The 13,763-nt window shown below is 43.3% G+C and overlaps 1 protein-coding gene across 1 annotated transcript in view; it reads right to left on the bottom strand.

Moving 5' to 3' along the window:
* Nucleotides 1-13,763, bottom strand: part of SEL1L (SEL1L adaptor subunit of SYVN1 ubiquitin ligase) — an 83,002-nt gene that overhangs the window by 51,408 nt on the left and 17,831 nt on the right. Inside the window, exons 4-6 of the mRNA XM_075926760.2 lie at nt 11,989-12,156; nt 9,812-9,917; nt 3,648-3,810 (exon numbers count right to left, since the gene is read on the bottom strand). Coding sequence (XP_075782875.2) covers nt 3,648-3,810; nt 9,812-9,917; nt 11,989-12,156 — 437 coding nt within the window. The remainder of the gene's footprint in view (nt 1-3,647; nt 3,811-9,811; nt 9,918-11,988; nt 12,157-13,763) is intronic.

Raw genomic sequence — 13,763 nt, 5'->3', positions numbered from 1 at the left:
CAATGAAACTGCACTGTCATATTTACCCCTGTCACCACCTGATGCACAAAATGCTTCCACAAACTCAAAGCCTTTTCTCAAATTACAGGACCATTCACAAGTGCTTGTTTCTGTGCCATGTATTCTATTCAAATGCTTATTGCCTTTTTCATTTTCTCCATTATGGAATCACGGCACACACATGAAACCTTCACATAAGTGGTACACTTGCAGCAACACTGTTTTTCTCTGTTTTCTTATTATACCGCACGGTAGATTCTTTAATGCCGTACATTCTAGCTACCAAGAGTGCACTGCATCATTCGCAAGCTAATCCAATAATTCCACTTTCAAGCTTAAAGTCATTACCTTTTCTGTTTTTAGCCCTTGACCACCATTGGTATCACTCACTTTTCTTTTTGGTGCCATAATTTAAGGTGTGTGTTGATATTACTGCAATTCAGTGACTGTACAGTACTTTTTTTTTTTTTTTTTTTTTTTTACTATAGAACGCATTGGAAAAGTGTCAGCATACTGCATCATGTGCATGGGCTGGTGTGACATAGAGCACCATGAATATATGAAATGGTGAACAACATAACTGCAAATAGCAAGGGCTTCTTGTACAAAGTGTTCCTGCTGGTATTTCTAGTACACAGTAGCCCTGCATCATAATAGACACGGAGAGATTGCTTGAGATTTGCTCAAGATTTTCACAGAGCTGCAAATCACATTGATACCAAATTCAGTGAGCCTGACAACTGACTCTGAAAAACCTGTTGTGTTTGTGCCAGGGCTTGACACAGCACTAATTAAAAACAATCAGTTGTACCCTTTAGACAAGTCACAAACAAACCTCAGCAGTGCTAATAAGCCTTTGAATCACTCCATTGGACAGAACATGACAGAACATGGATATTAAGAGAATGAACTTCACAGCATGCTCGAATATTCTTTTCCCAGAAGGAGGAGCTGAATAAGGTATGGAATGGGTTAAGAAAATTTCTTTTAATGTGGCATGAGTTCTTTGAAATAATATATTATTGATTATATCTTTAGCCTGTATAATGCCTTTAGACTAGGATACGCACTTTTATAATTAAAGAAATCCCACTTATTATAGTTAATATATGTATATGGTTATATTTATAGGAACAGCTGAGTTCCATTCCATTTTTGGACATTTGTATATTTATTATGATAGACATTTTAGCAAAAACTACAAAAAATATTGTTCAACCTCCTATTGAGTGCTTCAATGACAATCAGGTGTGTGTGAGGAAATAGAGAAGTGCATACAGGAAACAAGAAAAATGAAGGGAGAGCAGGACGAGGCTTTCTTTAGAAACAGTTATCTGTACCTTGTAGAAACCGTATATGCAAATATTAGGGACGTGAAAGTGTAGCCATATACACAATCAACTGATGAGCCTGAGCTCACTGGTTAATCTTAAATGACACACAGTCCCCCGTTCAGATGTAGCAGGGGAGGAGGCAGGCAAGAGCTAGTATGTCCGGGAAAATCGGTTTTTAAGCTGGCTCCCTGTGGGTGCCAGCTACTGGGGAACCACTGCTGAGCTGCAGCCTCTCACATAGGCAGAAGAGGGTGGCGTGGTGGGAGGGCAGACAGGAGCCAGTGCACATGGAGAAGGCTTTTAAACTGGCTCCTCATGAGTACCAGCTCTTGCGGAGCCACCTGCCCCTCCCCGCCACCTCTGATACAGAAACAATGTAGATAAATCTATGTATTAAGTATATTAATTCATATGACTTGGCATTGTGCCTCTCCATCTAACCTTGTAACTTTGTATTAGAACCTGAAACCATATAACCTTGTAACTTTGTATTAGAACCCTATATAGAAAACTTGTAGAAAACTGAGTATATAGTTAAAGTGGTAAAAATGACTTTTTGCTAGGAGTAGAATAAGATCTTCCCCCCACTCTGTAATCAATTGCCCTGTTGAATGAATGAGGTGTGAATGAGTAAGACGTGGAAGCCAAGCACCTCCAGACAGCTACAACAGTTGAAGAGAGGGTAGAAGCCAGACCCAAGTACAAATAATAAAATTTGTCAAGTGGACTCAAGAAAGAAGAGCAGACATATTGACCGCCTTGGGGATTAGAAGCAAGCACCTTCTTTGGAAAACATCCTCTCTGAACAGCATTGGGACAACACCAAGAGAGAAGCAGCACAAAGGACCAATGGACACAGACCCAGATTTTGAATCTGGGATAGATTTGCATAAGAGGGATGCTGCTATAAAAGTGAGGTGTCTTGCAGAGGACCCCGGGTTTTGTCTTGTCACCATCGGAGCATCGATCCGGATCGGCAGAAGCCCGGCTCCACTCCTCCCCCATCGTACTCACCTGGCCAGTGAAGTTAAGGGGAGCAACTAGTTGGTAACAACAGCAAGATGGAGTGTGCTTGTGTGTGTGAGTGCATGAGTGACATTATATATCATATATATATGATAAGTATTGATTATTCTATGTGTGTTCAATAAATGTGGCGTGTTGCCTTATCCCTCTGAAAAAGATCCCGAGTACTTCTTTTAAGTACAACAGCAGCAGGGGGGAGAGGGGAGAGGAGAGACAGGCAGAGCCAGTATGTGTGGGGAGTCAGCTGTATGCAGGTTCCCCCCACCGCACCTCCCACAGAGATAGCAGGGGAGGGAAGGGGGTGGCGAGATCAGGTGCTTGCAGGGAGCTGCTTAAAAGCTGGCTTCTACCTGCTCTTCTGCGTGTAAATGTGTAACCACTGAAATTTACAGTGGTTAAACACATTTACAAAATTAAACATTTTAACATCCCTAGCAAATATTTAACAAAAACTCTATGTTGATACCTACAGCCTTTAAAATCAGAAGTCCAAAATGCTAGAATGTTTAAAACATATATGTTTGTGACTAAAACAGCAATTATGTTTAATCCAACAGTTGTTAAATTCCCAATGGACTTTATCCTTGAAAGAGACATAACGATCAGGAGTTATCTTTACGTAAATTCCATAGCCAAACAAATAGCACCTGGTTATTGTCTCGGAAGTTTAAAAGAAATGTGTCGACTCAAATCTTCACATTCTACTAACCTACATCTTTCTGATCTACACCCAAGCACATAATTAAATTGATGAGAAGACCAGACCTTGATACTTACACACAGAAAAAAAAATCTATTTTCTTCTAAATGTCTTAGAGTCAAAAGATCAGTTCTAGATATTAGATTGATTGATCTATTATGGAGCAAAAAAGGTTATGGATTGCAGCCCAAGAGACATAAGTCCTATTTATCCACAGAATAGATGTAGCCCAAGGAAAAGTAGGGCCAGCTTCTTCCATCAACGTTTCTCATCCCATTCTAGAAGTGAGAAGGGAGATCAGTCTTCATGGCCAAACCAGTCCTTGGCCATTGCTGAAGCTAATAAAACCAATGGTTAACACAGCTCTCTATAGAGCTGTGACCCCCAAACTTTATCATCACTACTGTAATATGCTCATGCCAGGAGCTGCAGCCAAGAGTGGAGCCACGGGTGGGGTACGGGGAGAGTGGGGCCGGGTGGCCTGGGCTCTGCTTCATTCCCCCCTCACACTTCCTAATCACACCTCTGTATTCCTCTAGGCAGTCATTTCTCATAGTTTGGGGACTACTATTTTAGAGCATACATACCGTTTGCCCTTTAGGAGATCCTTCCTCAGTCAGTTTCTCAAACAGCTCTTTAGCAGACTGGATGTTTTGCTTCAGATAATCCCCAAACAACAGAGCATAAGACACCTTCTCCATTGCCTTAGTATGGTTCATGTCAGCTGCTTTCAGAAGATACTGATATGCTCTTAAAAAAGAATGTAATTAAAGATTTAGTCACCTTTAAACAAGCCAAAGAAGATGATCAGGAAAGCTAAAAGACATAAGAGAAAATTTTCACTCTCTTCACTCTGTCCTAATTGACATTATGTATCCATCACTATTTAATTTGTGGGCATTTTCCTTTTTGAACATGGTGTAACATTCAAAACTTCATAATTAAATCACCACAATTCTCCACATACATTGCTAATATAATATATATAATTTAATATCATTCACAAGCCTTTTTAAGAGTTTCACCAGAGCTTTTTAGTGTATCACCACTGCTTTTTAGTGGTTTCATAGGAGAAGGAAGAGAGCATCAGTTAGAGCCATGGTGTCCAACAAGTCCTGAAGCAATAGCCACTGTAGTGGCTACAGCTATAGCGAACTAACCACACTCAACCGGCCAAGTATCCACATTGTTCAAGCCAAAGAGCCACACTCAACGGGCCAAATAGCCACATGTGTGTTGGACGCCACAGAATTTGACTTATTTCAACTATGTGTTACATTAATTAAAACTAAAAGTACCAATAGCTTCCATACAAATACTGGTTTGAGATGAGTACGGTATTGGTTGCTGCTGTTGTAAAGAAGTGGCCAGATTAACCATGAGAAGATTTTGATGAAAGGCCTTTTAGCTAAATTAGTTTTGCTGATTTTACAACGTCCATGGTTGAAATATCAATTGTCTCTTCACTGTGACCTGACAGCATACCATTTAAACAGCTTAATGTATAACAAAAATTGTTTTGTGTACAGGCAGTCCCCGGGTTACGTACAAGATAGGGACTGTAGGTTTGTTCTTAAGTTGAATCTGTATGTAAGTCGGAACTGGCGTCCAGATTCAGCAGCTGCTGAAACTGACTGCCAGTTCTGACTTACATACAGATTCAACTTAAGAACCCCAAGCTTCCCCAAGTCAGCTGCTGCTGAAACTGATCAGCGCTGATTCCAGGAAGCCTGGGGCAGAGCAACTCTGCCTCCGGCTTCCTGTAGTCAGCGCTGGTCAGTTTCAGCAGCGGCTGACTTGGGGACGCCTGGGGCAGAGCAGCTGGGGTGCTGCTGGGTTGCTCCAGTAGCACAGCTCCCGGCGCTACTGGACCAACTCAGCAGCACCCCAGCAGCTCTGCCCCAGGCGTCCTGATTCAGCCACTGCTGAAACTGACCAGGAGCGGCTGAATCAGGACCTGGGGCAGAGCAGCTGGGGTGCTGCCGGGTTGGTCCAGTAGTGCCCAGAGCGGCGCTGCAGGACCAATCGGCAGTGCCCCAGCTGCTCTGCTCCAGGGTCCAAAACAAAAGCCTCGTCTGCTGGGGGGGGGGGGCACACTAGCCGCACCCGCCCCCCCCCCCCCCCAGCAGACCAGGGACACGGGGAGCAGAGCCGCAGCGGCAGCGGGGTGCCGCACCTGAGGCTTTGCTCTGGCAAAGTCTCAGAGGCGCGGGACCCCTCCATGGCTGCCACTTCAGTCCGGGTGCCTGTGGTCTGCTGGGGACCGTCCCCAGCAGACCACAGGCACCGGGACTGAAGCGGCAGCAGCGGCGGTTGCCCATGCTTCTGAGGCTTTGCTCTGGCAAAGCCTCAGAAGCGCAGGAACCTGCCCAGTGCCCCTGGTCTGCTGGAGACGGTCTCCAGCAGACCAGGGGCACCAGAGCAGCTTACGAACGGGGCTTTCTCGCCCCGGACCTCGCAGGTAGCAATCCGCTACCTCGACCTCCGGGGCGAGAAAGCCCCGTTCGTATGTGCGGATCTGACGTAAGTCGGATCCGCGTAAGTCGGGGACTGCCTGTACTTTCATCTGTTAAAGCCAGGGATGGGCAATAATTTTTGACCGGGGGCCACCTCAGAAATTTTTGAAGTGGCCAGGGCCGCCCTGGAAGGAGCATGGCCTCAGATGGAAAGGACACTTCCCTGCATTCCCCCCACCCCCCGCAGACCCTGACTGGTCCTTAAATGGGGAAGCGTGTAAAGTCTTTGCTCCCACTTCCCCAAGAGAGAACCGCCAGCTCTCCTGTGCCCCCTCCCAGGTCAATCAGGACCTGGGGGTGGGAGGAGCAGGCAAAGTCTGCCCCCACCCTGCAAAGGAGCACTGCAGTTAGTCACCTGCCAGCTGAGCAGCAGCTGGTGGTTGACTGAGTGCTGAGCCCCTTGCAGGGTGGGAGGAAACATTGCATGCTCCCCCCCCACTCCCAGGCCAATCAGGGCTTGGGGACGAGGAGTGCGCACAAAGTCTCCTCCTGTCCTACCCCCATCCTGCAAGGAACATGCCGTGCTTCTAAACACCATGTGCTCCTTACAGGGCAGGGGCATGGCAGGAAGAGACTTTGTGTGCTTCCCTCCACCCTCAGGCCCTTATTCCCTTCACCACCAGGCAGACCTCTGTGGGCCAGATCAACATGCTTGGTGGGCCGGATCTGGCCTGTGGAGGCCTTTTGCCTACCCCTGGTTTAAACTACAGGCAGTCCCCGGGTTACATGGATCCGACTTACATCAGATCCCTACTTACAAACGGGGGGAGGCAACCCAGCACTAGCTGCTTCCCCCCAGCAGACCAGGGAGACGTGAAGCTAGTGCCCCCCCCCCAGCAGACCAGGGAGACGCAAAGCGGCTTTTCTCAGCAGACACCTCAGCTTGAGAATAAAGGACTGAGAGAAGTGAGGTGTGGGAGAATAAAACTGAGCTCTGGAGAAATGTTTGGCTAGAGTTTCCCCTACAATATGTACCAGTTCCGACTTACATACAAATTCAACTTAAGAACAAACCTACAGTCCCTATCTTGTACGTAACCCGGGGACTGCCTGTATCCTCAAGGGTTTTAAATGAAATTGTCTCACTTCCTCCTTTTTTTCCCCTATTTGTTTGCTTTCCATTTACCCTACTATTCTTTGGACTTTTTCCTTTTTCTTCTGCAAACAAGTTTTTATGCTTCATGATGATTTCTCTCACAACTCTCCTGTAGTTTTATATTTCATATCTTTGGAAAGGTGAATACAGTGACTTGAAACTAAAAGACCGCAGTTACTAATTCCTGGAATATTTAAAGCACAAAAAAGATAGGATGATCTTGCAACTAAGGGTGTGTCTAGACTACATGCCTCCTTCGACGGAGGCATGTAGATTAGCCAGATCGGAAGAGGGAAATGAAGCCGCGATTAAAATAATCGCGGCTTCATTTAAATTTAAATGGCTGCCCCGATCTGCCGATCAGCTGTTTGTCGGCAGATCGGGGGAGTCTGGACGCGATGCCCCGACAAAGAAGCCTTTCTTCATCGACACAGGTAAACCTGGTTTCACGAGGCTTACCTGTGTCGATGAAGAAAGGCTTCTTTGTCGGGGCATCGCGTCCAGACTCCCCCGATCTGCCGACAAACAGCTGATCGGCAGATCGGGGCAGCCATTTAAATTTAAATGAAGCCGCGATTATTTTAATCGCGGCTTCATTTCCCTCTTCCGATCTGGCTAATCTACATGCCTCCGTCGAGGGAGGCATGTAGTCTAGACACACCCTAAGATATTAGGCTGGAACCAGATTTTCAGAGTCCAATTCCTAGCTTTTTCAATGATTTCCTGTATGACCTTGATAAATCATGAAGGGCACATCTACACAGCAGGGCAAAAGTCAAATTAAGATACTAACTTGGCTACAGTGATTCATGCTCTTGTCACATCCCGATTGGATTATTGTAATGTGCTCTACGTGGGGCTGCCTTTGAAGAGCCTTTGGAAGCTTCAACTGGTCGAGAATGCGGCTGCTTGAGTTTTAACTAGTACTTGTTATATGGAACACATATGCTGGTGCTCCAGTAGCTGCGTTCACTTCTGGTATGTTTCCGAGCACAATTCAAGGTCTTGGTTTTGACACAAATTCCTAAATGGGTTGGGACCAGGGTATCTGAAGGACTGCCTCCTCCTATACAAACCTGCCCTGGGATTGAGGTCTGCTGGGGAGGCTCTGCTCCGTGTTCCTTCACTTATGGAGATAAGGTTGTCATCTACGTGGAACAGGGCCGTCTCAGCCTTTGCCCCCAGGCTATGGAATTCTCTCCCCTGGGACATTTGCCTGGCACCAGCGCTGGCATTGTTTCAGTGCCCGGCCAAGGCCACACTTTTACCTGTGCTTTTATTGGTGTTTAGGTCTCTGTGTGTCCCTCCTCTTGAGGTGTTTTAGCAGATTTTATGTTCTCCCCACTTTGGAAGTCTTGTATTTTACTTTATGTACATTTATTTATTATGTTTTAAAAAATTTTCTAAGCCACCTCGACTATTTTAAATAGAGAGGCTGGGTAAAAGTGTTTTAAACAAACAAACACACAAACTTCAGCTACGTCAATTGCATAGCTGAAGTCAAAATAGCTTAATTCGGATTTTGGTGCTGTCTACACAGAAGGAAGTTGAATGAAGGACCAACTTCCTTCGACTTCCCTTACTCCTCGTGAAAAGAGAGTTACAGGAGTAGGGGGTAAGAAGTCTGCCATCTTGACATTATTTTGAAATGGCTCTCTGTTTTGACACACACTATGTTATTTTGAAATATCAATTATTCCAAAATAACGCTGCTGTGTAGACTACCTTAGCTTCTTGTGCCTCAGTTCCCCTGTGTAAAGTAGGAATGTCTGTCTTGCCCATACTAAACTTATGAGGAAGGGTCTGTGTCTCTTACTGTGTCTTTTAGAAGGCTTTAGAAGAAGAGGCTCTGATCTCAAAATGTTGTCTCTAGATGCTACTGTAACACACATAATTTAGAATATTTACAGTTAATCAGAACTACATGATATTGCTGCTGAAGGAGAAATGGTCATGAATAGAACTGAAAAGCCAACTGGACTTATTAGACTGATGGAGCACAAAGAAACCAGACTGAGCAGAACAAGAGTTACATCTCATCCTTGCTCTTCCTGGTTTCCTCTTCTGCATTTATCCATTTATGATATAAAAATTAAATTGTAGTAAATGAGTTAACTAACTAGAGCAGAGAACATAATCAATATTTTGCAATTATATATAGTGCTTGCATGGTAACTAAGCAACAGGAGAGAAGGTCCTACTGAATCTTCTTAAACTAATCCTTAAAGAAGTGAGAAAGAAAAAGATTTGAGGAGAGTAAAGTGTGCCAAATAGGCACTGGATATCTCAAATGTCAATAAAGCCAGATACGAGTTTTTTAGAATTCATATCCTGGCAGTTTTATCCTGCCGAGGCTGTTTGAAGATATTCCTTTCTGCAGCTAAAGTAGGTACCATGTTACAACGACAACAAAAAAGTCTACAATTCCTTCTCTCAGTATAGGTTAGGTATAGAGAGGGTCAAGACATTTTTGACATTTTGTTTTTAACTAAAAAAAGCTAGCTTGTCAGAAAACTTTTAATGGAACCATATTAACCACTTGTCTGTTGTTTCATTGAGGCTAAGCACTCATCAGACAGAGCATGAACTGAGACCTGGGTCTCTCATCTCATGTGAGCACATTAACCACCAGAATATTGGCTATTTGGGTTGTTGGGAGGTAGGTCTCATTTTTTGTGAAAGATTGCAAAAGGTTGTTTGGCCAGCTATAGGATGTATATTTTTAAAATCTTGAACATTTGTGGGAAAAAGATTCCTGCCTTGCTCTTGTTACATTGCTAGAGGGGGAAAAAAAAAAAATCAATGGTTGTGCTTAAGTAGAGAATTGCATTGCTTAGCAGCACAATGAACAAATTCATCTGCACACTTGCTATGCAAGAAAAGGTCTGGCTACTTTTTATGGATATACTCAAAGAAAGCAGTCATGAGTTTCCGCTACTGTGAAAATTCTTCAATTACCATTTATTTTCCATACTACATAACTGATTTAATTTTATATAGCCCATATAACTTCTAGTATTATTTAAGTCTAAAACCCACCATCTCATTAAGCTGTGTTCTGGTTACAAGCCATCATACCAAAACAAGTCAACTGTTTCTCCCAAGAATGACCTATGTTAATGTTCAAGCATGGACTTACTCTTTCTTCTGTGCCTTTTTACTGCTCTCATTAAGGATTTTCATCCCAGTCTGGTAAACATCCTCTGCTTCTTGCATCTGTCTTCTTTTATTAGACTGCTCTTCAGCTAAAAAAAGAAAAGAGAAAAGTGGTTTAAATCAAATGGAAGAGGTTGTTGTCTTAAAAACTGTCTGTTTCTGCATCTCTTCATGGCAGATTCTTCTTTGGCCACATGATCTTGTTAATGCTGGCCACGATATAGAGGCTGTGCAGGCAGTGAGGGAGAAAACTGTCTCAACGGGCTGTAGGGTTTTTTTATAGCAACCATTTTTGTGCCTATTCTTTCATTTATTTTTTGCTATCACCAGGCTCCTCAAAATCATCCTTTTGGAAGGTGGGGATGAAAGAGATAAAACATTCTCAGAGACAGTGGTTCCCAGCCTTTTTTATACCACAGACCAATAAACCCATTCACAAACTTTTGGTGGAATGGCATAGTTTTATTTGCATATTTATTATGCAAATAATGAATATGTAAACAAAATGTTACCTGTCGACGAAGGCCCAACCCAGTCCCTTTCTTCCCAGTGCCTAACACCCTTTGACCCACACCACTATGCCCCATACCCTTTGACCATTTAACCTCTGACCCCTAAAGCCCAAGCCAACATCCTCTTGCCCCATGACACCACACGCCATCACCCAACACCCCTTTGCCTCCACCGCACTCATAGAATCATAGAATAATAGGACTGGAAGGGACCTCAAGAGGTCATCGAGTCCAGTCCCCCGCCCTCAAGGCAGGACCAAGCTCCGTCTACACCATCCCTGACAGATGTCTATCTAACCTGTTCTTAAATATCTCCAGAGAGGGAGATTCCACCACCTCCCTTGGCAATTTATTCCAATATTTGACCACCCTGACAGTTAGGAATTTTTTCCTAATGTCCAATCTAAACCTCCCCTGCTGCACTTTAAGCTCATTACTCCTTGTCCTGTCCTCAGAAACCAAGAGGAACAAATTTTCTCCTTCCTCCTTGTGACACCCTTTTAGATATTTGAAAACCGCTATCATGTCCCCCCTTAATCTTCTTTTTTCCAAACTAAACAAGCCCAGTTCATGAAGCCTGGCTTCATAGGTCATGTTCTCTAAACCTTTAATCATTCTTGTCGCTCTTCTCTGTACCCTTTCCAATTTCTCCACATCTTTCTTGAAATGTGGCGCCCAGAACTAGACACTGTACTCCAGCTGAGGCCTAACGAGCGCAGAGTAGAGCGGCAGAATGACTTCACGAGTTTTGCTTACAACACACCTGTTGATACAACCTAGAATCATATTTGCTTTTTTTGCAACAGCATCACACTGTTGACTCATATTCAACTTGTGGTCCACTATGACCCCTAGATCTCTTTCCGCCATGCTCCTTCCTAGACAGTCGCTTCCCATCTTGTATGTATAGAACTGATTGTTCCTTCCTAAGTGGAAGCAAGGCTGCTCCCCTAGGGAACGTGACCATTACTACTGAGTGGGAAGAGGGAGCAGCTATTGGCAGTGCACATGCTTCCTTCTCCTTTGTGCCCCCTCCCTCACCAAGCACATCTTGGTGTGTAGAGAGCATGGAGCCCCGGCTGGACCACCATTATTGAGAATGGTAGGGGGAGGGAGGTGCCTCCTGCTCTGCCTCCTCCTGCCACTGCCTCAGTCCCAGAGCAAAAAAAAAAAAAAAAAAAAGCCACCACCGCTGTTGGAGATGAGCTGTTGCCAATAACCGGCTTCAGCTCTGGCAGATACTGTGCCCCAGAAATAAGCAGTTCATGGATCAGCACCAATCCACGGACTAACGGTTGAGAACCGCTGCTCAGAGACACGTTTGGCCTCCTTTCTGCAAAAGACAAAGGGTCATATTTGTGAAGCAAGCCACTGACATCAAGGGGATGCATGCAGTGAATTCTCCATGTAACTTTCAAACTGTGTCTATTAAGGTCACTTTCAGATTACATGAGCTGAGGAAATGGGCGTACCACATGATGTTGAAAGAACAGGAATCTAAACCACTAAGGTGGCTCTCCTTTTCCCGTTACTCCTACTGTGCAAACTTTATGTTTATGGAAACACTTACCCACAAGTGATAAGGAGACCATTAATCTCAGTAAATATTCTTCAATGAAAGAAAACAGAAATGTATCTGGCTACTTACTTTCACAAAAGCCCCACTTTTGATCTCTCTTGTAATCATAGGTTGTTGCACACCAAAGCCTGCCATCTTCCCTTCCATCAGCTGTACATTCTACATACTCCTTCTCCAGGAACAGGAAGGGGAAGTGGCAGGGCTCATTGTCTGCAGTGCCTCCAATAGCTGTCAAAACTGAAAAGAAACCCAGGAATGAGATCTCTTCCATGATTTTTCTCGTACGTATGTAGCAAACAAACTGTTCACCACCACAGGGGACTGTTCCCAGCACGCCAGGTTTCTGAGTTTTATTTAAACAAACTCATTAATCCTCAGTTTCATTATTTATGCAACACTACAGAGAAATGAATTAAAAGGGACATTTGTCAAATACGTCTCACATTTTCAGGTTATCCTTACTTTACAACAAGCAGTTTTAGATTATTAAAAGTCTTAACATATCAAAGCTGGAATCAGAAAATCTAAGTTAGTCTCCAGCGCCCATATATAACTTACTCCTGTACTACACTCTATAAAGACTAGTTAGATTCACATTTGTTTACAGGCAGTTTGATGTGTTGATTCTCATCTACTAATTTGTACAAAATGTCAGTTTGATACTCTAAATTCACAGGAAACATTTAGATCTAAATCTCACTCAATTTTTATGGATTTTTTAAAATATGGATGCCATTTCAATAGTTTTCATAAAAGATTCTAATTTTATAAGCACTGCCAACTGGCACAATTTAATTGTGAGTCTCATAATTTGGTATTTTCATTAAGCTCCAATTTCTAGAGTCATGTGAATAAGAGATAGGTTGGTTTAAAGTCAAGTTAAAGAGTAAGCTTTCAGTTCTCAGAATTACACAGAAAAGCTTGAAAACATGACCCCCTAAAAGCTAAAAAATTAGAAATCTATTTTTAAAAAAGCCTTTAAATTTTGTGGAGTTTTTTTAAATTGAGCTCAACTATAATTTTTGAATGCTTGGTTGTTTCAATAATATTTTAAAGATACGTTATAGGGGAAATGTAAACAATAACTGGAAAAAATAAAGTTGTTTACATACAAGTCATCTTCCAGAATAATTAGGAACACTGCTATGCCTGAGAGTTCCAATTATTTCATTTTTGGGAAGACAATGATGTGCGAGCAAGTTAGTTGCTTGCCCAATGATACACACTAAGGCCATGTCTAGACTACAAGCTTCTTTCGAAAGAGAGTGCCTAGACTGCAACCACTTCTTTCAAAAAAGCGAGCCACTTTTTCAAAAGAGAACACCAAGGCAGACTGGATGCTCTCTTTCAAAAAAGCCCTGTTTGCATTCAAGAATGTCTTTTTTCAAAAGAGCACTTTCGAAAAAAGGCGCTCTTCCTTGTAAAATGAGGTTTACCACGGTCAAAAAAAACCGCTGCGTTCTTCGATTTAATTTTGAAAGAACGCAGCGGCAATCTAGACGCAGGGGAAGTTTTTTCGAAAAAAGGCCACTTTTTTCGAAAAAACCCTATAGTCTACACACACTCTAACTAGTGGCAGAATGATTTTTTTTCAGAAGGCAATATGAACACAATTATTGGCCACCCCAACAACTATCGTCAGGGGCTCAGTTCAACAGTCATGAACAATTGCCAATCCTGGAGTAGTCTGCTTAATAAAAATTGACTATGTGTATATTCAACTGTCACTTGATCCAGTACTGAATAAAACAATATCCACAAACAGTGTCCAGCAAATGTAGCACCTGTGCATGAGCCCTGCGGAAACCTTGGATTTTGTCTGTATATTTCAGTTATTGCTTTGG

This window comes from Pelodiscus sinensis, chromosome 5, assembly GCF_052426305.1.
Source record: "Pelodiscus sinensis isolate ZL-2025 chromosome 5, ASM5242630v1, whole genome shotgun sequence".
Taxonomy (NCBI): domain Eukaryota; kingdom Metazoa; phylum Chordata; order Testudines; family Trionychidae; genus Pelodiscus; species Pelodiscus sinensis.
Note: the sequence above shows the minus strand (reverse complement) of the source record. Positions and strands in the feature narration are given on the sequence as shown.